Source organism: Oryctolagus cuniculus, chromosome 6, assembly GCF_964237555.1.
Source record: "Oryctolagus cuniculus chromosome 6, mOryCun1.1, whole genome shotgun sequence".
Taxonomy (NCBI): Eukaryota; Metazoa; Chordata; class Mammalia; order Lagomorpha; family Leporidae; genus Oryctolagus; species Oryctolagus cuniculus.
In genome coordinates this window covers 126,987,170-127,013,391 of record NC_091437.1, presented here as the reverse complement: position 1 = coordinate 127,013,391, position 26,222 = coordinate 126,987,170, and the positions used below count along the sequence as shown (strand labels likewise).

General features: G+C 48.1%; 1 protein-coding gene across 4 annotated transcripts in view; it reads right to left on the bottom strand.

The window, feature by feature from the left end:
• Nucleotides 1-26,222, bottom strand: part of GRHL2 (grainyhead like transcription factor 2) — a 158,577-nt gene that overhangs the window by 9,636 nt on the left and 122,719 nt on the right. For 3 of the 4 annotated variants that reach the window (XM_070075373.1, XM_008255802.4, XM_008255803.4), the window contains 3 exons: nucleotides 24,583-24,614; nucleotides 11,231-11,325; nucleotides 5,610-5,695 (listed from right to left, as the gene is read on the bottom strand). In XM_070075373.1, coding sequence (XP_069931474.1) covers nucleotides 5,610-5,695; nucleotides 11,231-11,325; nucleotides 24,583-24,614 — 213 coding nt within the window. The remainder of the gene's footprint in view (nucleotides 1-5,609; nucleotides 5,696-11,230; nucleotides 11,326-24,582; nucleotides 24,615-26,222) is intronic. The other variant, XM_017341465.3, reaches the window with a different exon arrangement.

The following is a 26,222-nucleotide window of genomic DNA, read 5'->3' as shown; positions in this document are numbered from 1 at the left end:
AAATATTTTAAGAACCCACCGGTCTATTAACAGGGGCTACCACTAAAGAATGTCAGAAGCAAGCAAATTCCTTTCTTTGTACTTTGTACAGCTCTGCACTATTTATTTTTACAATGATTATGTCACTTTATAAAGTAGTTTAGGGATGGATTCTAGAGATGCACCCTACATGCTTCTCATGCCTTCTCCATTGCCACGTCTAATCGGCCAACCCCTTCTGAGCCAGAGGTTGGTGGGGCTCCTGGGCAGCTAGGGCAGGAGAGGTTTGGGACTTAGGTTACTGAGAAGTCTAGCACAAGCCAGAAAAAGAGGAGGAAGAGTTCAAGAACAGCTTTGGAATAGCTTTGACTACTGGAAGGGGCTTATTCTACAGGGAATCGTAGATTTCCACCTTCCAATCCCCCCTCTTCCCTAGTAAGCTCAGAAGGGGCAGAACAAGTTCCTGCCTGTGGCTCAGTTCTCCTTTGTCACCACTGAGGTGCCCCAAGCCACATCCAAGCCCAGATGAGCCCGATGTGAAACATGACACCTCTGCAGAGTTCTAGTCTCTCCTTGAGGCTGCCTTTAAGAGGGTGACAGAGATCTTCCATCCCTTGGCTCATTCCCCAAATGGCTGCAATGGCCAGGGCTGGGCCAGGTGGAAGCCAGGAACCAGGAACTCCATCCTGGTCCCCCATGTGGGTGGCAGGGACCCAAGTATTTGAGCTGTCATCTGAAATCCTTGCATATTTTTTTTCATAATACACATTTCTATGAACTTCTTGAAGACTCCCTTGTATACACTGTCTTTAGTCATCTATAAATTCTATGTGCATAGAAGTACCATGTATGCTAGGTTCATCCTTGCATCAACCCTATATATATGCTACTGTATTCAGTATACACATTTAAGAATATTATTCTGAAAGAAATGAAGGCACTGACATATAGAGAGGTTGAGTGACCTGCCTAAGGTCACACTACTCCTACGGGTTGGAACCTTGGGTTTGGATTCCAAATCCGTGAGGACTGGAACCTCGTGGTCTGACTGTGTGAGATCAGGATCAATCTCTACACAGGACTTACTGGCTTGTCTCTTCCCCTGTAGACACTGTGAGCCCTAATTTGGAACGTTTATTCTTCCTGGAATAACTCTTCCTACGTGAGCATCTCTCCAACTGGACTTAAGGTGGCTACGCTTTGTGGAGCCATCAATCAGACCTTGAGAAACCCCTCTCTCCTGGCCTCAGTTTCCACATCTGTACAGCGGTGACGTTATTTGCCTGCCACATTCACAGAGTTAGCATAAGGATTGAGTGACGCGGGGCATGTGAAGATTACACAGCCCAGAGTCCTCAGCATGCTGTACGTGGAAAGCCAGACACTCAATTCCATCAGGGCTCTGGGCATACACCTCAGACAGCAAGAGACGAAGCCCCAGGCCCATCTTGCATTATTCTGGGGAAGAGAGAAACAGGAAGTGTCTGTCAGTATTAGACATGGCAAGTTGGGGGTAGTGCCAGGATGTAACGTGAAGTAGGTGAGGGGATGGTGAGTGACAGGAGGCTCTCTGTGTGGGTCTGAGAGTGTCCATCTGATAAGGCAAAGTGTGACCAGAGACGAGGAAGGGAGCCTCGTAGACGTGGTAGAGGGGACAGCCTATGTGGAAGCCCTGAGGTGTCCATCACCTTGCTGGGCTTTGTAAGATTACTAGGTAAAACCACTCAAATGCCATAAAAATGTGAAAACTCATACCACCACCGCCAAATCCTTTGTGATTGTTTAAGACCTAATTATAGCAACCAGTGTTACACAGATGGCTCAACTAACATAATACCAGCACGCGGATGGGAAGACAAACAGTATTTCCTCCATATTCCTAACACCTGGCGTATGGAGAACTTTTTCTATCTAGGTCTTTAGCACTGTATGGATCATTATTTTCTGACAGGTAAAATGGAGGTATAGGGGGGTTGGGAATTTGGTGCAACTGTTAAGTCAGTCAAGTCGCTGCTTAGGATGCCTGGTTCAAGTCCCGACTCCTCTGCTTCCAATTCAACTTCCTGCTAAAGCACACCCTGGGAAGCAACAGATGATGGTCCAAGTACCTGAGCCCCTGACGCCTATGTGGGAGACTAGGATGGAGTTCCTGGCTTTAAAAAAAAAAATTCAAAAATGTTTATTTTCATCTACTTGAAAAGTTCATTCCCGAAATGCCTGTGACAACTAGGGCTTGGCCAGGCCAAATCCAGGAACTCCATCTGGATCCCTTACATGGGGAGCAGGAGCCCAAGCCCTTGAGCCATCCCAGGATACATCAGCAGACAGCTGGTCAGGAGCAGGGTAACCAGTGCTCTGAGACAGGACGTGGGCATCCCAGGTAGCAGCTTACCTACTGGCTCCTGGATTCGACCTGGTCCTGCCTTGGCTGTTGTAAGCATTTGGGGGATGAAATAGTAGCTGGGAGATCTCTCTCTCCGCCTTTTAAACAATATGAGAGTAAATAGAAATGTTTTGCAAATGAAGCTAGGAGGCCGGCGCCGCAGCCAACAGGCTAATCCTCCGCCTAGCGGTGCCGGCACACTGGGTTCTAGTCCCGGTTGGGGCGCCGGATTCTGTCCCGGTTGCCCCTCTTCCAGGCCAGCTCTCTGCTATGGCCCGGGAGTGCAGTGGAAGATGGCCCAAAGTGCTTGGTCCCTGCACCCCATGGGAGACTAGGATAAGCACCTGGCTCCTGGCTTCGGATCAGCGCGGTGCGCTGGCCGCAGTGCACCGGCCACGGCGGCCACTGGAGGGTGAACCAATGGCAAAAGGAAGACCTTTCTCTCTGCTCTCTGTCTCTCTCTCACTGTCCACTCTGTCTGTTAAAAAAAAAAAAAAAAAGAAGAAGAAGCTAGGAGAGGTTCAGGACCACTGAGTAAGAATCATCCAATCTGTCCTCTAACAAAGTACCCCAGCGTGACACAGGTTCAATGATCGTTTTCTTCCGCTTTCTGGGGTTAAGAGTTCTTTCCAAGATAGGAAGAAGTCAAAGGGGACATTTTCCATAATTTGCAGGGAAATAAACCAACAACTCAAAGACTGCCAAACACAGCCCCAGGTTTAATCCAAGCCCATCCAATTCCATAAGCCACTCTTTGCCCTATGTGCTGCCCAATGCATGCTTAGGAAGGGACTCAGGACCTTGGTCTTACATGGAGATTTCTTTAATGAAGGCAAACTCAAAAATTATCTCAAGGAAGAGTAGTGTAATGCCTGCTGAGTGTAAGAGCAACCTGTTCTCTAGACAAGAGAACTGCTACATCCTAGTGGGTGGCTTGACGTTCAGGCTGTAGGAATGCTGCCACCGCCCCCAATCCGGTCAACAGCCTGCCTGATGTAGCACCTTCCAGGTCCAACCTCAGTTCCCAGCTGAAGGATGGGGTCACACTGCTCTGTTCTGCCTAGCTGATAAACCAGCATTTTACTACTGGTTGCCAACATTTTTTCTTCTAAAAACAAAATGGGGGCCAGCACTGTGGCATAAGGCCAGCATCCCATACGGGGCGCCAGTTCATGGTCCGGCTGCTCCTCTTCCAATCCAGCTTTCCGCTATGGCCTGGGAAAGGTGTGGAAGAGGACCCAGGTGCTTGGGCCCCTGTACCCACACAGGCGACATGGAAGAAGCTCCTGGCATTAGCTCTGGCCCTTGCGGCCATTTGGAGGGAGAACAGGCAGATGGAAGACCTTTCTCTGTAACTCTTCCTCTCAAATAAATTATTTTAAAAATAATGGGAAATGTCTTTCTGGCTCTTTATCTTTCAGTATGTTCTTTTACAACCACTGAAAAATCTTGCACAAAAGACTAAGAAGCCCTCCATCCGTGTTTCTTAAAGCGTGGTCCTTCATGCCCTGCTCAGAGTTGCCAGGAAATCAACTGTTAAAAATAGAGGGTGGTGCAAAATCTGCATTGGTAACACTCCCAGGCAATTTTTAAAACACACAATGAACCATATTAGAGTATATAGTTCAGAGGCATTTAGAACATTCACAATATGTGCACCTATGACCTCTGTAATTCCAAAACAGCCTATCACTCTCCGAGAAGCCCATGAAGATGTCACTCCAGCTCCTGCCCCCAGCCCCAGCACCCACTAACCTGCTTTCCCTCCCCACGTATTTGCTTGTTCTGGACTCTTCCTACACTTTTGAATCCTACAACGTGTGAACTGTCCTGTCTGACTCAACAGTGCCCCTCACTGGTTCTACCCAAAAGAATTAGAAACAAGTGTTTGGATCAAACCTTGTACGTGACTGTACGTAACAGTATTTGCTCAAGGAAAAATGGGGGGAGGGGAAATCCAGTGTCTATCAACTGAAAATGGAAAACAAAACATAGTATACCCATCCCACATAAAATTATTTGGCCATGAAAAGGAATGAAGTACTGACTTACAGAAGAACCTAAAAAAAAAGTACAGTAATTGAAAGCAATCGGCCACAACAGACCACATGTGGTTCGGCTGCATTTACAGAACTGTCCCGCACATGCTAACATTCAGCCCTATAGCCCAGGATGCTGCTCCAACAGCGCTGGGCCATGTCTCTGGCAGTCCTGTCCTATCTGTCACTGTGAATACTCCGAGTCTCCCACGTCACAGCTGTGTGGGGCTCAGGACTCAGCAGAGGAGTGGACGAGGAAGCGAGAAATCAAGGTCATGTTCAGGGTACTCCCAGAGTTCACAGGACACACCTATGGTTTAGAAACTGCATGGATGCCAAGAGTTTTTACACCAAATAAACCTATCTTAATTCCATTCTCATCCACTTTTTGATATCCTCATGTGAATAAAATGTAACACTTCTTGAGCCCACCTTGGAAATACCAGGCATCAGGGGTAGAAAGAGAAAAACCCTAAATCGCCACAGTTCTGCTATATATACTTCTTTCTCAACCAAGAGAGCATTCTTTCTGAATTACACCATCGCAGCTAGCAAGATGCTTATTTTAGTTCGGTATCTGGAGGGTAACGTATCTACTTGGAGGGGTGGGCATTGGGCATAGCAGTTAAGATGGCACTCAGGACACCTCTAGGCCATATCCAAGTGCCCGAGTTCAAGTCCTGGTCCTGCTCCGGATCCCAGCTTTCTGCTAACGTACGCCTTGGGTGTCAACAGATGACGGCTCAGTTACCTGGGTCTCTCTGACTGATGTAAAGAGACCCAGAGTGAGTGCCAGGCTCCTGGTTTTAGCCTGGCCCTGCCCTGGCTATCATAGGCAGATGGTAAGTAAACTAGCAAATGGGAGCTCATCTGTATAACTCAAATTAATAAAAAGCCATTTTATTTGGTTTTGCGCAAAAAGACAAATGACTGCTTGCAGTTTAACACCCCCCCCCCCCAGTATCTCACTGTGATTCGCCTAAAACTGACAGGGGATGGACACTCTCTAAGTTTCCTCCTCCTTGAGAAGCTGCGATCAGTCTCCACGTAGCCCAGCTCTTCCCTTTTCTATATAAAGCTCATTCTGGCTGCATTTTAATCATGACATTCCAGTTCAGGAGCGCATGCACACACACACACACACACACACACACACACACACACACACACACGGGGCTCCCACAGGCTAGCAGGGGCCCATGGCTTACCGCCTCCATCAGTCCCTTGACCGTGGGGGACTTCAGCATCAAAGCATCGAACACGTCGTCTGTCTCCTTCCTCACGTACAGAAGCACTGAAAGACAAGGGGAGAAGTTCGGTGATGGGACTGGAGCCCTGAGGCACAAGCCCCCAGGGGATGCTTCTTGTCATACCCTTGTCACAGGCCACTGAGCCTCAGGTGACACTGACACCCTGTGACCAGGGGCGGCTCAGGAGTGATCCCGTGACACAAACCAGCAGCCAGGGAACACGTACCAGGCTCCAAGAGACTTTGACACAAATACGTGTTCACGTTTGGATTTCTCAAGGCGGATGCATGACCTCTTTATGACACCTCCTTCTGCACCACTCTCTGCCACTTATCTGTTCCTTTGATACACATTGCTGAAGACCTACCTGGGTCCCTGGGCTGCGTGGTAGGAGCTGGGGTTGTAACAGGACTTAGGAAGTCACAGCCCTGCCTGGAAGGAGTTTGAGAGCCATTTAGGGAGGCAGCGATTCTTCAAATAAGCAGATGAGGAGATGTGAGAATGACGAAGGTAGGAAAGCATGCTTACAGGGGGCTGGCCTTGCTGGGCAGATGGCAGCGAGTGGGGAAGCTCAGCCAAGGTCACCTTGAAGGGGAGATCTGGGGTAGGAAGGGTAGGTGGGCGTCAGTGTAAGCAGTGGAGGGAGAGCAAGTCCTGGAAGAGAAGGAACAGGTGCACAGGGCAAGAAGAGAACTGGTAGCCCAGCAGGCAAGTAGAGATGGACACAAAGTAACCGGCTCAGGATTCCACACCCCAGGCCAGCCTGTGCGGTGGTCCTGGCCATTTGACCTCTGCAAGCCTTGATTTTCCCTGTGAAGCAGGGATAACAGTATTACCTCCCCCCAGGTTGTGGGGGGATGCTGAGGGGTGAAAACAAACAAGAGCCACTTGGTACGCATAGCACCATGTCGAGCACACGGCAACCATGCGGGTCTCAGCCAGCCAGCGGGTGCTACCTGGAAGCAACTGTCATGGTTCTAGTGACCCCAGCACAGTGGAATGCAGCTCTTCTGCTCACTTTTCTATGAACCAACGCTCTGAATTTCAGAATGTTCCAAGCATGAGACATGGTAGGGACCCAGGGATCGTTAGAGACACACAAACTGAGCTCAGAGAGGCTGAGACACATCCCCAGGTGCCACTGTCACGCCAGCTGCTGGCTGCCATGGCTTTCCCTGCCTGCACCTATCCTTGTAACAGCTGTGCTGTGGCTTAGCTCCCAGAAAACACAAGGAGCTGTGGTCCAGACGCAATGCTGCAGCTCCAGAGGGCTGACAGTCTCCGCATCTGTCTCCCTCCTCCCAGTGAGGCTTCTGAGTCTTCAGAAAGAAGACAGACAAGGTCAAGGCCAAAGCCCCATGCACAGGTCAAAACTCTGCTGAGCCTGGGTGCCAACTACAGGCAGGCAGCAGCTGAGCTCCAGTCCCCACCAACTAGAAGGATGCAGCTGGAGTCCAGAAAAAAGATGGTTCTAATTCAAGCTCTCACCCCTTCTCCTTTTTCCCTGATCCCTGGGAGCTTTCTTAGAGTGACCTGCTTTACCAAGGCCACGTCTCCAAGGGTGCACTCAGGGCCGGCCTGCATTTCCTTCCTGCAGCTGGTGAGTGCTCAGTTAGTGCATGATGGGAAGAAAAGGGAGAGAGAGGAAGAGGAGGAGGGGAAAGCAAATATTGCAGAGTTTCTTTTCTTTTCCACATCTACAATTGAACATAGCTCCAGGGATTTTCAAATTTAGGCCTTTGAAAGGCACACTTTGTAGCTTCCATCTCACCTAAAATGATTCAGTGACCCAACAGCTATTAAAAGACGACTCAATGTTAGCTGTACAAGGACAAGTAATTACAGCAGAGGACCTCAATTATACCCAGATAAGAGAGATTAAAGTCAAGGAGGAAAAAAGCCAAGGGTGAGTGTTCCAAATGGCAATTCTATAATTTGTTCCTGCAGTCTTCAACAGAAAAAAAAGAATAATTTCCAGCAGGCTGACTGCAGGAACCCCCAACCATATTGTATGAAGATGAGCACTGCTGTCGGTGGACTTGGCAATGTCTTCTCTGGAAGGCGGGTCCTGTGATATTCTCTGGCTGTCACTCTTGCTTCAGGGGTGGCCAGGCAGTGTTAGGGCTGCACTGTGCCATGTGGAAGAACACCAGGTGGGGGCAGTCCCATGGGGCTGCCGGGCTTGGGGACAGTCACAACCATACTTGGGGCACGCAAGAGTTGCGGTATGCCCCACCCCCCACCTTCCTGGCTGATGGCTTGCCCAGGGAGTTGGTTTTCATCAAAGCATGTCCACTACAGAGCAATGGCAACAAGAACAACCATGACGCATCCCAGGCCATGGACAGCCCAAGGCAGGTGGCCGCATGGAGCAACCCCAAATGACGTTAGTGAAGTCGCTCTGAAGAGGGGCTAATAATGGTTTTGATGGTCATTATGCTCACTCTCTCAGGAACGTCCAACAAATAACCTTAGGCACTGACGCTGACCCTGATCACTGTCAGAAGACCGTTGCTGCCCAGGAAGCTCCAGCAAGGGACTCAGTAACCAACTCCACTCTCCTTTTCCTGAGTGGTGGTCACGGCGCCCCCACGTGTCTCCGTGATCTAGATGTTTCAAAGGCCATCACCTTTCACTCACACCCTGATATAAGCGCTAAAGGCAATTTGAAATTGCCGGCTTTGCAATTTCAAAAGAACTTGGAAAACACGGTCTTTTCCTTGTCACCAAGCATGGAACATGGAGGGGAAGGGGAGCTGTGTCTGTGTGCTTCCCGGTTTCCACATAAGGCTGCCCTAATTTGCAGACATCAAGTAGGAAATGCATCCAGAAGTGGTGTTCAGAATGTGCTTGAATATTTGATGGAGAAGTCAGGAAATCTTTAAAGGCTGAGCTGATGCTAATGTAACATTTATGTACTCACGCTCTCCCCATTCGGAAACATTCATTTCTTATTCATGATGATGACAATAAACTAAAACAGGCATGATAGAACCTTGTTATATTGGTGAACAGAGTACTTACTACAAGGGGACCTCAAAAAGGGGAGCAAAGATGGGATTAAAAGATAAATTGATGGGGCCAAGTGTCATTGCACAAAGGGTTAAGCTCCCACCTACAGTGCTGGCCATCCCATATGGGCACCAGTTCAAGTCTGGGCCACTCCACTTCTGATCCAGTTCCGTGCTAATGTGCCTGGGAAAGCAGCAGAAGATGGCCCAAGTGCTTGCACCCATGTGGGAGATCTGGATGGAGTTCCTGGCTCCTGGCTTCAGCCTGGTCCAGCCCCAGCTGTTGCAGCCATTTAGGGGGTGGACCAGCAGATGGGAGATCTGTCTCTGTCTTTCCCTCCTGCGTTCCCTCTCCCTGTCTCTCTCTCCATAAATCTGTCTTTCAAATAAAATCTTTTTTTAAAAAGAGATATGCTTGTTTTGATGCAAAAAAATGGAAATCCATGTTCAGTGTTTGCACACTATGAATTGTCTATGAACTTTAAAAAAAAATTTTTGTTCCCTGCCGTTGCGGCCATTTGGAGAGTAAACCAACAGAAGGAAGACCTTTCTCTCTGTCTCTCCCTCTCACTGTCTGTAACTCTACCTCTCAAAAAAATAAAACCTTAAAAACATTTTTTTTATTAATTTGAAAGGCATAGTTACAGAGATGGGGTGGGGATAGAAAGGGAGAGACAGAGAGAGAGAACGAGCTTCCATCCACTGGTTCACTCCCCAAGTGGCTGCAATGGCCAGGGCTGGGCTGACCAAAGCCAGGGGCAGGAATTTCCTATGTGGGTGCAGGGTCCCAAGCACTTGGGCCATCCTCTGCATGCTTTCCCAGGCACATTAGCGGGGAGCTGGATCGGAAGTAGATCAGCTGTCACACAAACTGGTACCCATAGGGGATGCTGGCACTGCAGGCAGCAGCTTTACCTGGTATGCCACAGCGCCGGCCCCATTCTATGAACTTTTTTGAAGACCCTCTCATATTCATGAATTTCAAAATTCTTTGCAACAAAAGAAATTTATCTTTTAAAACTTTTTTTGAAAAACAGGCTTATTTTTGTGTTTATTTGAAAGGCAGAGGAACAGAAAGATTGGTAGGACAGGAAGAGAGACAGAGATATCTTCCATCAGTGGTTCACTCTCTACAAGGCTTCAACAGCCAGATCTGGGCCAGGCTAAAGCCAGGAGCCAAGAACCCTATCCTGGTCTCCCACGTGGGTGGCAAGGGCCCAAGCATTCGGGCCATCGTCTGCTGCTTGCCTTCCTAAGCATATTAACAAGAAGTTGGATTGGAAGTGGGGATTTGAACCAGCACTCCAACATGGGAAGCCGACATCAAAAGCTACAACTTAACCTACTGCACTGCAACACCAACCCCTAACTTTTTTTATTTTATTATTTTAGCCATTTGAATGGCAGAGAGATAAAGGTAGACAGATAAAGACCTCCCACCTGTTGGTTTACACCCCAGGTGCCTGCTACAGCCAGTGCTGGGACAGACTGAAGCCGGGAGCTGAGAACTTAATCCAGGTCTCCCACACGGGTGGCAGAGCCTCAGCCTCCCAGCATGTGCACGAGCTGGAAGCTGCACTTGGGAGTGAAGCTAGGACTTGAATCTGGTACTTTGATATGGGATGCAGGGACTCCACGTGGCATCTTAATGTTGACACCAAACGCCTGCTTCTAAACTCATCTTTTAATCCCATTTCCACAAAATTTCTAAAGTCCCCTTGTGTGAAGCGGCACTTGAGTGGCACGTGTCACATGTGCTAATCATTAGCCCTCATGGCAATGCTGTGCAGTTTCACAGATGAGGGCCCCAAGAGGAGAAGGGTGAAAAACCTTTCCCAGCTTAACAACTGCGGAGGGCTGAGCAGGCGACCGTCTGAGTGCCCTTGGCCATTATGCAAATCCCATTATAACATATAGGAGAAAATCACATTTCTCAATAACAAAAGGTGCAGGCCCGCGTGGATGCGTGGATGGTGGCCCCGTCTAACATGGTAAGCGGAGTCATTCAAGCTTAGTTGCGTGCAAGTCTGCAGTCTGTGGACGCCCTCCGTGGTGGCTGCAGCCGGCCATGGATCAGGGAGTGCAATGGCCACTCTCACACGTCCCTCTTGCCCTGTGTCTTGCTGGCCAAGATGTCGCCATGCTTGGGCTTTATCCCCCACCTGCTGGGTGGCATGGAGCAGGACCCTTGATAGAGAGAAACTTGGTATGCTGTGATGTCACAGAAAACAGAGGCTCATCCGTTGGTGTGAGACTTGTGATTTGAATCGTTCTCAGCTACTGGTTCCAATGAGGTCCTATTTGGACCTTGTAGCTCCCTGCTAGGGAGTCAACACATTCATCACAGTTCCTGCAAAGCCAAGCAAAGAACCAGTGCCCAGGAAAAGCCAAGGCTGAGTCAAGGTGATTCAAAGGACAGAGTTGAAAGCCAAGGAGAAGGCGGTAAACTCCCTGTGGGAATGAATCATCACTGAGCCCAGCGAGCACACCAGCTGGGCTCCCAGCTCTTCTCAGAGAAACACCCCCACCCTCCACGCTGGGAGGGCCGTGCCCCAACTGGAGAGATACCTCGTTTCACCCCTTCTTCCTTTATCTGCTTGGAAGGTGCTGGACCAAACTCTTCTTCCATGGGCCTGAACATCCGTTTAACAAGGACACCGCTGCTGAAAAAGATGGAGAGAGACTGTTAGGTCTGGCAGGTGTGAAACCCAAGGTCAAGGGCACACTCATCCCTGTCCTTGTCCTCTGCTTATGCCAATCCCAGCTCCCTGTCACAGGATCCACACTCCAAGTGCTGTTTCCCCTGGGAGGCCCAAGCCTTCACTGTCGGAGATCACAGAACGCCCACACCATCTTTAGGGGCACGGGCCTCAGAAAAGCTCCACCTTGCTGGATGCACAGGTGGCGACTCTGTGTTGAGCCACACCCCCCTGCACCTGTACCTCTGCCTTTTCTGCTCAGAGGGTGGGGATTCAGGAGGAAGCAGGAATCAGCCCCATATCTGTCACGGCAGCCCCCTCCAGCCGGCGGAGGCTTGGGCGTCATGCTCCCTCTCATCAGGCCATGGCCTGTCCCCACCTTCTATCTGCTCATCTCTCAGTCTGGCTGCAGGCAACTGTGGAGGTGCCTGAAACACCCCGGCTGGGATGCTCCGTCCTTTTGTCCTTTCCTCCTCCTCAGGAAAGGGCTTCCGACTCCCTTCCTGGAAGCCCGTGGTGCTGAGCCCCGTGTGCCCCAGGTCGGTCAGCGCTGATGCTCTCTGCATTTTCTCCCAGAAGCCCCTGTCCATGCTGGGTGCCCTATAGAAGGGCAGGACTGAGAGGTGCAGAAATTGGAAGAAGGCATTGATGCCGAGACAATGCAAACCCTCAAGGGAATAGACGCAGGTTGTCAGAAATGTGTTGTCTCTCTCAGGATTCTTTGGCACATGAGGCAATGCTGGATGGCTGGTCAGCGGCATTGGTACAGGAACTCGGGGGCCAGCCTACCTCGCTTTAAATCCCATGGGAACTTGGCCGAGTTTCTCAGCCTCCCTGGTCTCAGGCCTCTTTATCTTTAAAAGGAAGCTCTTGAGACAATTAAGTGCATTCGCCTATGCCAAGCACTCCCTTGTCTCCCTGACACACTGTTAGCAGCGTGGAAGTGTTAGATGGACATGACCGTGAGGACTACGATTTGCAGAGACCCAAGGGAGACAGAAAAGAGCAGATAAGGCAGATAGTTTGCCAGGACAGGTCAGAGTTACCAACAGAGAATAAAAAGTCCAACCTACCACTTGGGTTCAATATAAGGACTCATGTTGGTGAAGCTCGGTATCCAAACTCCCACCAAGATAACGCAAAAGCTTGCAGGGGCTGGCGCTGTGGCACAGATTAGGTCACTGCCTGAAGCACTGGCATCCTGTAAGGGCACCAGTTTGAATCCCGGCTGCTCCACTTCTGTTCCAGCTCCCTGCTAATGCGCCTGGGAAAGCATTGGAGGATGGCCCAAGTCCCTGGGCCCCTGCATCCACGTAGGAGACCCAGAAGGAGTTCCTGGCTTCTGGCTTTGGCCTGACCCAACCCCAGTCATTGCAGTCATTTGGGAAGTGAACCAGCAGATGGAAGACCTCTGTCTCTCCTTCTAACTCTTTCAAATAAATAAATATTAAAAAAAAAAAAACCTATGGGGTTTACAAAAAGCTTGCAACTCCCACTGATGTTACTATCATTAAGAAGTGACTTATCAAGTCTTTTAAAGATTTATGGGGCTGCATTGTGGTACAGTGGGCTAAGCCTCTGCCTGTGGTGCCAGGGTTTGTGTCCCAGCTGTTCCTCTTCCAATCCAGCTCTCTGCTATGGCCTGGGAAAGCAGTGGAAGATGGCCCAAGTGCTTGGGCCCCTGCACCCGAGTTGGGGACCTGGAAGCAGCTTTTTGCTCCTGGCTTTGGATCGGCCCAGTTCTGGTTGTTGCAGCCATTTGGGGAGTGAATCAGTGGATGGGAGACCTCTCTCTTGCTCTCACTCTCTCTCAAGTAAATAAATTTTAAAATTTTTTGAAAGATTTATTTATTTATTTGAAAGACAGTGCTACAGAAGAGGAAGAAATGGAGGGAGGTAGAAAAAGAGAGGTCTTCAACCTGCTGGATCACTCCTCAAATGGTGGCAATCGCCAGAGCTGCGCCAGGCTTCCAAAACTCCATCTGGGTCTCTCATATGGGTGGCAGGGCTCTAAGCACTCAGGCCATCCTCTGATGCTTTCCAAGGCACATTATCAGGGAGCTGGGTCAGAGGGGAGCAGCCAGAACGCGAACCGGTGCCCATGTGGGATGCTGGCATCGCAGGTGGTAGCCTAAACCCCCTACACCACAGCAGCAGCTCCTACTCATCAAACCCTAAGTCACGCTGGTGTAGAGAAACTTGCATAGATGCTGGCAATCCCATTGAGTTAGAGAAACAGATACTGTGCGTCAGGACTGCAAAGGTGCCCAGGACTTATCTGCAAACTTCAGAGAGCAGGGAGGCACAGAGAAGGAGCCAGACACTGCAGGGCTCCTGCTGAGACAGTTGCCAGGTTCTTAAGCTGCACAGGAAAAGCGACCAGGAAGCAGCAGCACAGAGCCCTCGCAATGCATGAGGAGGTTTTCACAGTCCCACGATGCCAAGGAGATAAAAATGAGGTTTTAGGCCCCACCTGGAAAGAACACCCATAGTAAGTCCCTCAGAGCTACGGCTCAGGAGGGGCCAGAGGTCGTGTGATGCTAACACAGGCTGCAGTGCAGCTGGGGGTCACTTCTGTCCCAGAATCAATCACGGTGAGTGATCTGCACCCAAGGGAAACCCTGCACACACAAACAAGAAGGTCATCCAGAGCCTCTAAAATTTCCTACATGCTTACCTGCCACTGAATCAATTTTTATCAAATAAACTAATAAAAAAGACAAAGGGAAAATAGGCAATACATGGGACCAGCGCTGTGGTGCAGCGGGTTTACGCCCTGGCCTGATGTGCAGGCATCCCATATGGGTGCTGGTTTGAGACCCGGCTAGAGAGACCCGGCTGCTCCACTTCCAATCCAGCTCTCTGCTGTGGCCTGGGAAAGCAATGGAAGACGGCCCAAACCCTTGGGTCCCTGCACCCACGTGGGAGACCTGGAAGAAGCTCCTGGCTCCTGGCTTCCGATCGGCACAGCTCCTGCCATTGTGGCCATCTGGGGAGTGAACCAGCAGATGGAAGACCTCTCTCTCTCTCTCTCTCTCTGGCTCTCCTCTATATGTAACTCTTTCAAATAAATAAATAAATCTTAAAAAAAAAAATAGGCAATACAGATAACACACCTAAAACATAGTTATCAAATACAAAAATAGCTGTGATTATTGTGTTCATGAAAATAAATGACAGAGCTGAAATCCATTAAAGAATAAATAAATAAAACTACTAGGCAGAAATCCTGGAACTAAAAATGAAGCAATTAAGTAGAACTCCTAGGACTAAAAAGTGTAATAGCTGAAGCTATTAAGAATCCAGAAGATGAGTTTAACAGTTGAGCAGAAGAATTTGAACACCGGGTCAGTAGAAGGTACCCAGGCTGAAGCTTGGGAAGCAGACAGGATGGAAAGTTCAGCAAAGAACACACAAGGCACAGGGTCAGGGTCACAATGAAATGTGCTGTGCACTTAGAGTCCCAAGCAGTGGGAGAGAGCAGAGAGAGAACAGGGAAGAAACAATATTTGAAGAGGTAACAGTTAACTATGTACCCAAAACAAATAAAGACACCAATAAACAGATTCAGTAACTACTATAAAATATCAAGAAAAAATACAAAGAAAACTAACACATAGGAACATCGTAATACAAATTCTAAAACCCTAAAAGACCTCAAAAACAGTTGAGAGAGATGGAAAGAAATACTATATTCAAAAGAGCAACAATAAGACAGCTGGCTTCTCAACAGAAATGATGGAAATCAAAAGAAAAAAATAGCTATCAGTCTAGAATGTTCTATATAGCAAAAATATCCAACAAGTAACTGACTGCAAAATAAAAACAGAAAATAAAGTCAGACAATTCTTTTCCAGAATTTCCATCACAAAATAAATAATAAACAGGAGTTCCTCAAGGCAGGAAAAGGAACCCAAAGAGAAATAAAGGAATGAAGAGAAACAGAAAGGGGTAAAAAAAAAAAAAAAGTCAAATTTTTGACAGGAAGTAGACCTCAGTTTTAAGGGTCTTAAGCTTGGGTTCCTGGCGGCAGGGTCTGAGAACAAGGCAGAAGGCACCAGGTGTGGCCATCAAGATGGCAAGAAGCCAACCCTGGGGGCCGGTGCTGTGGTGCAGCGTGTTAACGTCCTGGCCTGAATCGCCAGCCTGGGCGCCGGTTCTAGTCCTGGCTGCTCCTCTTCCAATCCAGCTCTCTGCTATGGCCTGGGAAAGCAGTAGAAGATGACCCAAGTCCTTGGGCCCCTGCACCCACATGGGAGAGCCGGAAGAAGCTCCTGGCCCCTGGCTTCAGATCAGTGCAGCTCCAGCTATTGCTGCCAACTGGGGAGTGAACCATCAGATGGACGACCTCTCTCTGCCTCTCCTCTCTCTGTATGTAATTCTGATTTTAGAATAAATAAATAAATCTTAAAAAAATAAAAAATAAAAAACAAAGTCAACCCTGAAATGGCCTCAGAAGCAGGCCAAGGAGACGGAGGTGGGAGATAACCCTTCCTAGCAAAAAAAAAAAAAAAAAAAGAAAAAAAAAAAAAAGAAAAAGGAAGAACAGAAAAAATTCAAGGAGCTACAGGCAGAGTTTGCATGTAAGGGTCCCTTGGCCACAGGTGGAATTAAGAAATTTGGCAAAAAATTGAGCTGTTCTTTGTGCCTGAAGTGGTGCTGATCCTTGGCTCCATTCCTGAGTAAACATCTGGATTCCTTGCCATAGCATCTTTTGACACCCATAGCTAGAATGAAGTGTCGTCTTAGGGCCTACTGTACATTTACAAACTTTTGTTTAAAAAAAAAAGGTGTGTAGGAGGGAATATTAAGTCTTCCAATTTGGGGAACAGCATTGTAGTGTAGTAGGTTAAGTCACCACCTGCGATGCTGGTATCCCACATGGGACCGGTTTGAGTTCTGGCTACTCCACTTCCAATCCAGCTCCCTGCTAATGCACCTGGGAAAGCAGTGGAGGACAGCCCAAGTGCCTGGGCCCCTGCACCCAGTGGGAGACCTGGATGAAGCTCCTGGCTCCTAGATTCAGCCCAGCCCAACCTTGGATGTTGCAGCCATTTGGGGAGTGAACAAGCAAATGGAAGATCTCTAACTCTGCCTTTCAAATAAATGAAATCTTAAAGAATCTTCCAATTTGAAAAATGGCCAACTACTACATGAAGTGTCTTCAAAACATTCATGGAGAATGCATATTATGAAAGAACAGTGCACGGATTTAAAGAAAGGTAAAAACCTATGATGTAGACAAATGGCCTTTCTGGTTTACATTTCCTCAAATTATTTTTTCTTCTCTCTCTTGAATATCAGATGCAGGTCCGAGTATCATTGAATGGCTCTTTAAATGCAGTATCTAAAAGTAAAAGCTAAAAATAGCAACTGAAAGGAAAAATGGCTTCTTTCAACTACATTTGAATTTATAATTATCACAAAATAAAAACTTTAATTAAAATATAATCTAAGTAATAAGCAGCAACATGGTGACAAGCACTTACGTAATCTTTCTAATGTTCTGAGAATCACTACTCATAGTTTGGGAGTAAACTTCCCAGGATGATCCATACATACAGATTTAAAAATGGCTCCACCTCAACTCCAATGGTAGCAAAGGGTGAGGTAAAAGGCGAATTGTGAGGTGTCTGAATAAAAGTCTTTCACAGAATACGACAGATCACTATAAATTATGCTATTCTTTAATGTATGTGTATTTAAACTAATAAAGCAAATTAGCAGTAAGTCATTGAATCTGACATGGTTATATCCATGGAAGTCTATTTATCCAAGTTGGGCCCAAAACTCTAATTTATGTTTTAATTTATGATTTATTTTCAAAAGACTGATAGAGAGGGAGAGGTGGAGAGACCTTCCATTTGTTGGTTCCTTCTCCAAATGGCTGCAATGGCTGGGGCTGGAGCTCCACTGTGGGTGGCAGGGGCCCAAGGACTTGCACATCCTGCTTTCTCAGGCACATTAGCAGGGAGCTGCGTTGGAAATGCAGCAGCCAGGACTGGAACTGGTGCTCTGATATGGGATGCTGTCACCACAGGCAGTGGCTTAACCATCTGTGCCCCAATGTCGGCCCCTTCTTCTATATCTTTAATCACGCTATAATCACGTGTATGTGACAAGACATTGCCCACCACACCCTGCATTCCATGATTTTCTTGGCATCTCTAAGAACTTTATCAAAGAGAAACACTCGGTTCTCTAGGAAATTGCTTCCTTAAGACAAATAGTGTAGAATTCTAGAATTTATGTTTGCAACCTATGAAACCACTGATAAACTCTGCATGATGACTTCTTGGGTTCAATGCAGTGCACTCAATTTTGATTGGTTACTATTTCCCAACTTCCCAAAGCTCAAAAACTTCTAGTGCTAGTGTCTAGTTCCATGGGGGACAAGCATGCAGGTCTGCCACTTCAGCTCAGGAACACCTTGTAGAGCTCCTGGTCTGATCGGGCAGCACCTACAAGATGTCCCTTCTGCAGAAGAAGTGGGACTCTCTGCCGGAGACAACGGGAGCACGGTGAGTGAGGCCACTTCCACTTCTCAGATGACTCAGCTCTCTGGTCTGGTATGGAACCAAGCTGCAGGGTGCACCTGCCTGACGTTTGCCTTCTCTGTCCTAGTTTCAGCCTGGGAAGAGATCACATGAGGTGGCACCTAGAGAGATGGCTGTGTGGCTTTGAGGGGAAGCAAGAGGAGAAGAGAAATTCTTGGAGAGGACTGAGGTCCAGGGGCCCCAAACAACACCCCATGGGGATCTCAGAAGGAAACCACTGTCCTCCAAATGTATGGGCCCCAACTTCCCGAAGAGCTCTCATTCCCCAGGTGGAGGCAGAGGCCCCAGAGCTGCCAGACTGGAAGAGAACTGCAGGCCGCAGCGAGAGGCCTAAGAGGGAAGCAGCAGGGACGGAGGAGCAAGACAGGAGGGGTTTCCTGAAAACCACAAACCAGGCGGAAATGCCTCAGGAAGCAGCAGCACAGACATACAACCTGGGCTCCCTGAGTTCAGGGTCAGGTTCCATCCACGACACCACACATCACCCCTTGCAAAACAGGTGAGGAACAGGTTAGAATTGGCAGTGCAAACCAGTTCCATTTGGTAGCTTCGGGATCTGCAAGGAGGGAAGGCCTATGCTTCCGGGAATGCAGAGTCCCTACCCGGACTTCCGGGGAAGAAAAGTCCTTGTCGAGGTCCCCGCAGGTGCCTAAAGGTCAACCAATGAGGATCAGACCCGCCCCAACCTTTAATCCCCACGCCCTGTATCTATAAAAGGAGCCCTCCCAACCTCTGACGCATGACTTCCCTGGCCCCTGCTCTGTTGGGACCAGGGAATCTCGCCAGGGATCGGAATCCCAATAAAAGCTTGTGAATTAATTGATTCGTCTGCCTGGGAAGATTTGTTATGCGCCGGACACTTTGCAGATGGTGCCGAAACCCGGAAGCTGAGGGTATGTTCCTCCCGTTTCTGGGTTCGAGGCCCCCTCGCTCCTTGAACCTGTCTGGTGCCCCAGGCTGACTACGGACCACGCCCGACCAACTGTAAGTAATTCCTCCCCTGCTCTCCTTCCCTCTTCTGGGTTGGCCCAGTCTCTGTGATCTCCGGCTAGCTCTCCATCCGCACAGAGACCTCCAAATCGTGCGCACGTGGGCTCTGTTCTCCGCTGTTTAGCCTCCTAGTGGCTGTGGAGACGTCCCAACACTGGCTTGGCCCCGTAGAGGACTGACCTCTAATCCGTCTACTGAAGTCCGGGACAGGGGACGCCTTGCCCGAATTTCAGTAGATCTGGGCTGCCGGAGACACCATGGGATCTGGCCAATCCTGAGGGTAGGACTCAAAATGCCCCCTGGCCTGCCTCCTAAAGAACTTGAAGAAACTGGGACTGGCCCAGGACCTACGGAGTAAACGCCTAATCTTCTACTCCACCCAGGCATGGCCTGATTACCTTGAGAATTTCTGCCGCAGGGAGAGAAAATGGTCAGAGGTCCCATATGTCCAGGCTTTCTGAAACCTCTGCTCCCATCCCTTCTCCCCCACTTTCCTCTCTGCCTGCTCCATGGCCCAGGTCTTGCTGGCCAAGATCAGACCCCCACCTCCTAAGGACGCCTCTTCTGTGTTACTGCAAAACTCTCCACCCTCCACCTTTTCGGACCCTCCTGAGTTCCTGGAGACCCCACAGCTAGCCAGGAACCTCCCGTCCCCATATGCGCATTCTTCCGGCCACCGCCATGTCCTGCTGGAAGCCAGGTGGCCACGTGGCCCAACCACGGGTGTCAAGCTCCCCACCCCCATCCTAATGGGAAACTCCTGCTTCCCTGGCCGCCCTCCTGCAAAGTTTTAAAAGGACCTGTTCCTGACACGTGGCTCTCTAGCCTCCTCCTCTGGTCTCCTTTCTCTTCTCTCTTCTCCCTGCTCTCTCTTTTCTCCTCACTAGCTCCTCTCCTCTCTTGTCTCTCTCTTACACTCTCCTTCTCCCTCTTTTTTCCCTTCTTCACCCCACCCCTGTGGTCTGCTGGGTTTTAGGTCAAGTGCCTAAGCCCCACGTGGCTAACTGAATATGACATTATGGGCCTAAGGTGTTGTCAGGAAAAAGGCAACTATAACTGTAAAAAGACACTGAATTTTAAGAAATTTCTCTTTAAATCTAGGAAGATCACTACCTTTGAAAATATCACTTTGTAACTTGCTGAACTTTGCAATTTATTTTAACAGGCTTCTGGGCAATCAGTATTCAATAAAACAGCAATGGGTAATTAGTACTTGTTTTAAATAAATGCAATTTTAATTTTAATTAAATTCAGATAGAGATATTTAAGAGATATTTCCGAATACATGTATTCCTAAAATTTATAAAAGGCATTGGACCTTCTGGTAAATGTTTTCTTAAGTTGTTATCTAATGGTTGAAACTGTTTGCTAAGTTTTCACTTGATATTGCTATTGTCAGTAAGCGATCTGGGACTGGCACCCCCATTTCTCTATTCTAAGTCCAACCTGTTCTCTCATTTCTCTATTCTCGTTGAGGTAGGAAACTAATTTTATTCCAATGGACTCTCCAAGATGCAAAATTTGATTTTTAGATCTTATAAAAGGGATAGCTAACATTTTCTGTAATAATAGCATAGCCAAAATGAAAGCTTTAATTATAATTTCACAGCTAGATCTACTTTGCCATCAGCACAGTAAACAGGGAAGACCTCCCTTTCAGACCAAAGGGAGAGAAAGTTTTAAAGCGAGGACATAGCTTTCCTCACAGGCATTGTCTACCTCAGAAAAACCACTATCAGAACATGCCTGTGACTACAGACTTCTAGTTTAGGCCACAAAGACTAGAGATGGGACTTAAGCACCCCCTTGACTTGCATCCTCTGGTCTGCTCTAACAAAAATCAGGAGGAAAAGAAAGCTAGGCATCAGAAATGTAAAGATAGGTGGCAGCCTATTAATGGCTGTTCTGTACAGTGATCTGCTCTCAAGGAGACCCAGCAGGCCAGTCCATTGCAGTGGCTATCAATGTGGGAAGCCTGGGCTTCAGCAGAAGTCAGCTTATGAAGAGCCCTGGCAGCTCTGCCAGCCAAGAGTTGGATCGCTGGAAATGGACCTGCCCTGGAGTCGAAGGACGCCCAGGTCAGAGCCACAGATCTTACTGGCGCTAAGCTGAAAAGCCCTTCACTCAGCCCAGCTTCCAAAGTGACCACTGCAGCTGAGGGGACAGCCAAGTAGGGTCAGCAACATTGCAGGCAGCACTGTAAATTTCCTGTTAGAGATGCCACCTGCCTTTACCTGGCCAGCTCTCCTCCCAGGCCAGGTAGGTAATGGAAGTCAACAGGGTGCCTTCCCCAGGAGGTTCACACCTCCCTTAGGATGTACCCCGTGTGAAGAGATAGGTCTGGGCCTCTTAACTTACAAGGCCTAATGCCCACCAGATTATTTTCAAGCCCCTTCTGTCAGGTTCTATTTGCCTCTCAATCAGCAAACATTGTTGTGGCTTAGATAGTATCTTTCTTAGGTTCTCCAATAATGACTCTGTCCTTTGTTCTAGACACTGTCTAGCCCACTTGGGCCTCATTCCTTTGTAATCACAGCCTCTACTCTAACATCAATGGCTCTGCTCCCAGCCTGTGTGTACTGATGGTGCTCTCCTCCACTTAATTTGTATGATTATTCAGAATTTCTCTACAGACAAACCCTCTACCTGCAAAAGTTGAGTGGCCTTTCTCCCGGTCTCAGCTGGGATCAGATTTAAACCACGTCCATCAAACAATCCTCACAAGGGTCCAGAGACCCCCTCATTTCCTCTCCTCTATGAAATCCTTTCATTACCTGGTTAGTGCCACTCTTAGGATCATTGGTTGCTATTCTCACCCTGACTTGTATACTACAGTGTCTGTTTAAGTGTTTACAGCAGGTGATAATGGAATGAACCAAGGCCATCAGCAACCAGGCAGTCAACCAGATGCTTCTCCATCCATACATGCCTGTCCCTGCGGAGCCCCAAGATACCCCCAGTGGGCCCCTGTAGACGACGTCCCCAGTCAGCAGGAAGTAGCCAGAGAGACTCATCATCGTCCCCTTTCCTATCATCAAAAGGTCAGGATGGTAGCTTCAGGATCCACAAGGAGGGAAGGCCTATACTTCCAGGAATGCAGAGTCCCTATCCGCACTTCCAGGGAAGAAAAGTCCTTGTTGAGGTCCCTGCAGGTGCCTAAAGGTCAACCAATGAGGATCAGACCCGCCTTAACCTTTAACCCCCATGTCCTGTATCTATAAAAGGAGCCCTCCAAGTCGGAGAACTCAAGGGGCTTCCATAGCCTTGGAAACTCATGACTGGTGCATAGGGAGATTACTGATGCCATAAACAGGAGTGTCAATTTGTAAAGTCAACAACAGGAGTCACTGTGCACTTACTCCTCATGTAGGATCTCTGTCCTTAATGTGCTGTACACTGAGGCTTAATGCTATAACGAGTACTCAAACAGTATATTTCACTTTGTGTTTCTATGGGGGTGCAAACGATTGAAATCTTTACTTAATGTACACTAAACTGATCTTCTGTTAAAAAAAAAAAAAAAAAAAAAAGAAACTATCAATTCCCAACTTGACTCTCACTGGGATTAAACATGACAATAGGTCTGATCTGATTTCATCATCATTTAAAAAAAATCATCTATTATTTTTCACTTTATGTTTCTGTGTGGGAACAAACTGTTGAAATCCTTACTTAAGGTATACTAAGCTGATCTTCTGTATACTAAGATAATCGAAAATGAATCTTGATGTGAATGGAAGGGGAGAGGGAGTGGGAAAGGGGAGGGTGGTGGGTGGGAGGGACGGTATGGGGGGGAAAGCCATTGTAACCCATGAGACGTACTTTGGAAATTTATATTCATTAAATAAAAGAAAAAAAAAAAAGAATCAAAATATAAAAAAAAAAAAAAAAAGAAAAAAAAAAGAAAAAAAAAAAAAAAGGAGCCCTCCAAACCTCTGACTTCCCTGCCCCGCCCCCCCCCCCCCCCCTTGCTCTGTTGAGACCAGGGAACCTCACCCGGGAGCAGAATCCCAATAAAAGCCTGTGAATTAGGCGCGGCTCACTAGGCTAATCCTCCGCCTGTGGCACTAGCACACTGGGTTCTAGTCCTGGTCGGGGAGCCGGATTCTGTCCCGGTTGCCCCTCTTTCAGGCCAGCTCTCTGCTATGGCCTGGGAGTGCAGTGGAGGATGGCCCAAGTGCTTGGGCCCTGCACCCCATGGGAGACCAGGAGAAGCACCTGGCTCCTGGCTTCGGATCAGCGCGGTGCGCCAGCCGCAGTGCGCCAGCCGTGGTGGCCATTGGAGGGTGAACCAACGGCAAAGGAAGACCTTTCTCTCTCTCTCTCTGTCTCTCTCGCTCACTGTCCACTCTGCCTGTCAAAAAAAATAAAAAAAAAATAAAAATAAAAAAAAAGCCTGTGAATTAATTGATTCGTCTGCCTGGGAAGATTTGTTTCACGCCAAACACTTTGCACCATTCACTCCAAGCACTGGAAAGATATTATCTATGTGCCAAGACACAACGAACAATCTAATTGGGTACTTCGAAAGTTCAGACCTCAGAGTTGAGAGATCAAGTTCTAGATGAGTTTCTCTCCCTAACCCGCTGGGGGGATGATTTGACTCCTTTGAGATTTTCTGTCCTGTAGGACGGAAGGAGGCAAACTTTCTGTGTAGGATCAGACAGCAAGTATTTCGTCTTTGTAGCCTATGTGGTCTGTGTTGTAACTATTTACCTGTGCTGCTGTAGCCTCAGAACAGGCAAAGCAGGGCATACAAGAGTTGACATGGCTGGGCTCCAGTCACACCTTGTTTATGGACACTTGGGTTTCATATAATTTTTATACATCATGCAATGTTACTCTTATCTTGAACTTTTTTCAACCAATGAAAAATATAAAAAGCACTCTTCATTTGTAGACTACACAGAAACAGATGGTGGGCCTGCAGGCGCTAGTGTGTCAACCTCTGACCCGGGCTCAGCAATATCTGCCCCACTTACTTCATCAACTATGAAATATTTTACAAGTAAACATGTTAATTATATAAGAATAGGAGAATGCTGGTTTGATTATAGTTTGAAAAAAAATCATCTAGAGACTTCCATCACATAAAAGCCTACAGAAAGGCAAATCAGAACATAAAATAGACATTAAAAATGAATGTAGCTCTAGGTTGATAACAAGCAGAAGGCATCCATGTCAAATGAAGAAATCACCCCAGTATTATCTGGTTCAGACACAGGCTTACTGTGAAAGCCAATTATCAAGATGCTGTGAACAACTTAGTAGTATCCCTTGGAGGGAGACTATGCTCTTGAGAAGTAAAATCATGTGTTGCCAAGCACAGCTACAGAGAGAAAGGGAGGTTTAAATGAGGAGGAAGGATGAGACTTAGCCCAAAATCAGAATCACAGATCCCGGGTAAAAGTCAAAAGAGAATGACATCAGCCGGACAAAAAAAGAGAATTCCTGGAATTCCCCATCAGCATAAGTAAGTGCTGATTCAAAGGCAGATCAGAGGTGGTGAACAGGGTGGAGAAAGAGGAAGATCTTCCCCCAGCCTCCCAGAATCAAGCCTGTCTCAGCTGAGCCCTGAGCTGCCAGGAAGGTCCCACTTCCTGCCCAGGGCTGCCACACGCAGGGACACAATTAAGTGACTTTTGGTGATGAAGTGAAAGAAACGGTATCTTACCCTTCTCGTTCATCATCCGTGTTGTAATAAACCTGTGGATAAAGCAAGAGGCTTACTGTAGGGGACACACACGTACACATGAAATGGAACTGCATTATAGGACATAGGGACTTTCCTAAGGCATAAATTGTCTCTTTAAAAAAACAAAACATAACTCTGTTTCATGATGCTGCTTTGAGTGTGTTTCTAAAGAAATGCAAATTTAACCTCTTCCCATTCTCCCCCCAGTTAACTGCTAGACTTTAATGAAATAAAATTTGGAAATCTGATTCTTTCTGGTCTGATAAGATGACCTGTGAACATAAACTACATCTTGCTTTTGACGTGGACATTTTGGCAGGACCTCGAATGTACTGCTTGGGTGGGCCCCGATGGCAGGAGGGCCCCCAGAGCAGGGCCTGTGAGCCACACATCCCACTTGGTTCACAGGGGAGCTGCAGGGCGCTGTGCTGCTGGGGAGGGGGCGGGCAAGAGGGTCCAGGGCAGCACGGCAGCGACCCCCTGCCTCTCTGCTCCTCTCCAAGGCGGCCTGGGTTACCCTGACGACCCACGGCCCCGGACATTTGGGAGTCGACTGTTCTTGGACTGGGAAATGCCATTTAGTCTGGAAGGTGTCCCTGGCCAGAGACTTCTTTAAATCAGAATTAGAGAAATTAGGAAGCATTCTTTATTAAAAATAGCTTCTGGGACTATGGGGGCGGGGGGCATTGAGAGGGGATCTGCCATTTAGATATTCTTTCTAAAACGTATGGGCCGATTGTGAGCTTCAGAACCGTCTGCATGTGGTGGAGAAGAGAACGTGAGTATTAGACGTTTGCATACTAAATCCGAAAGCAGCCTCTGATTCCAGGACCCTGTCCCCAGCCCGGGAGACAGCGAGCTAGGCCCAGACTGACAACTTCCCTGCAGACTCGTGGCAGCCCTGGCTCTGGCTCTGGTTATATAACAGAGCCGGTTCCCCGGGACTCTCTGGAAATGAGTCCTCCCAGTCACTGGCTCAGATTTCTACAGGAACATTTTCCCCTTAATTTTTTTTTAATAACTGCTGTTGTATTATATACTTTGTTTCTTCTTGAACAGAAAACAAGAAAGTTTTTTTCTTTTCCCAAGATACAGTGTGACACCCAGAGCACCTGTCATTGTGACCTAGTAGAAATGGGACCCGTCCATTTAGATGCATTGAGAGGGTCCCACCTGAGGGAGGGGGGCTGGGCCATGCACTGGCCACAGCTGGCTTGTGTTTTGCTGGTTTCCTTAAAGGTAGCCTCATGCATTTCTCCACCTAACTCTGACAGACAGTTCTCTGCAGTGGCTGCTGACCCCTACAAGGAAACAGGCTCTAGTGTTTCTGCCCTCCTACATGGCCTCAGCACTGTCCTTTCTCTGCCATTTCTCCTCTCACATAGTGACCCACTGTTTCTTCCCTCTTGTCTGTTGGGCCCTTAGCACTACTTAAAGTTTCAAACTTTCGAGTGCTCCAAAAACAATACCCAGAGACGTTATTAGAAAGGTGAGTTCCTGGGGTTGGAGCTCGGGCATCTGGATCCTTCTCAGGACCTCCTGTAGGCAGGAGGAAAGTTGCTCGCAGATCCCAGAATACCTCTGGAGCAGGTGGAGGGGGAGGGGCAGCGTTGAGGAAG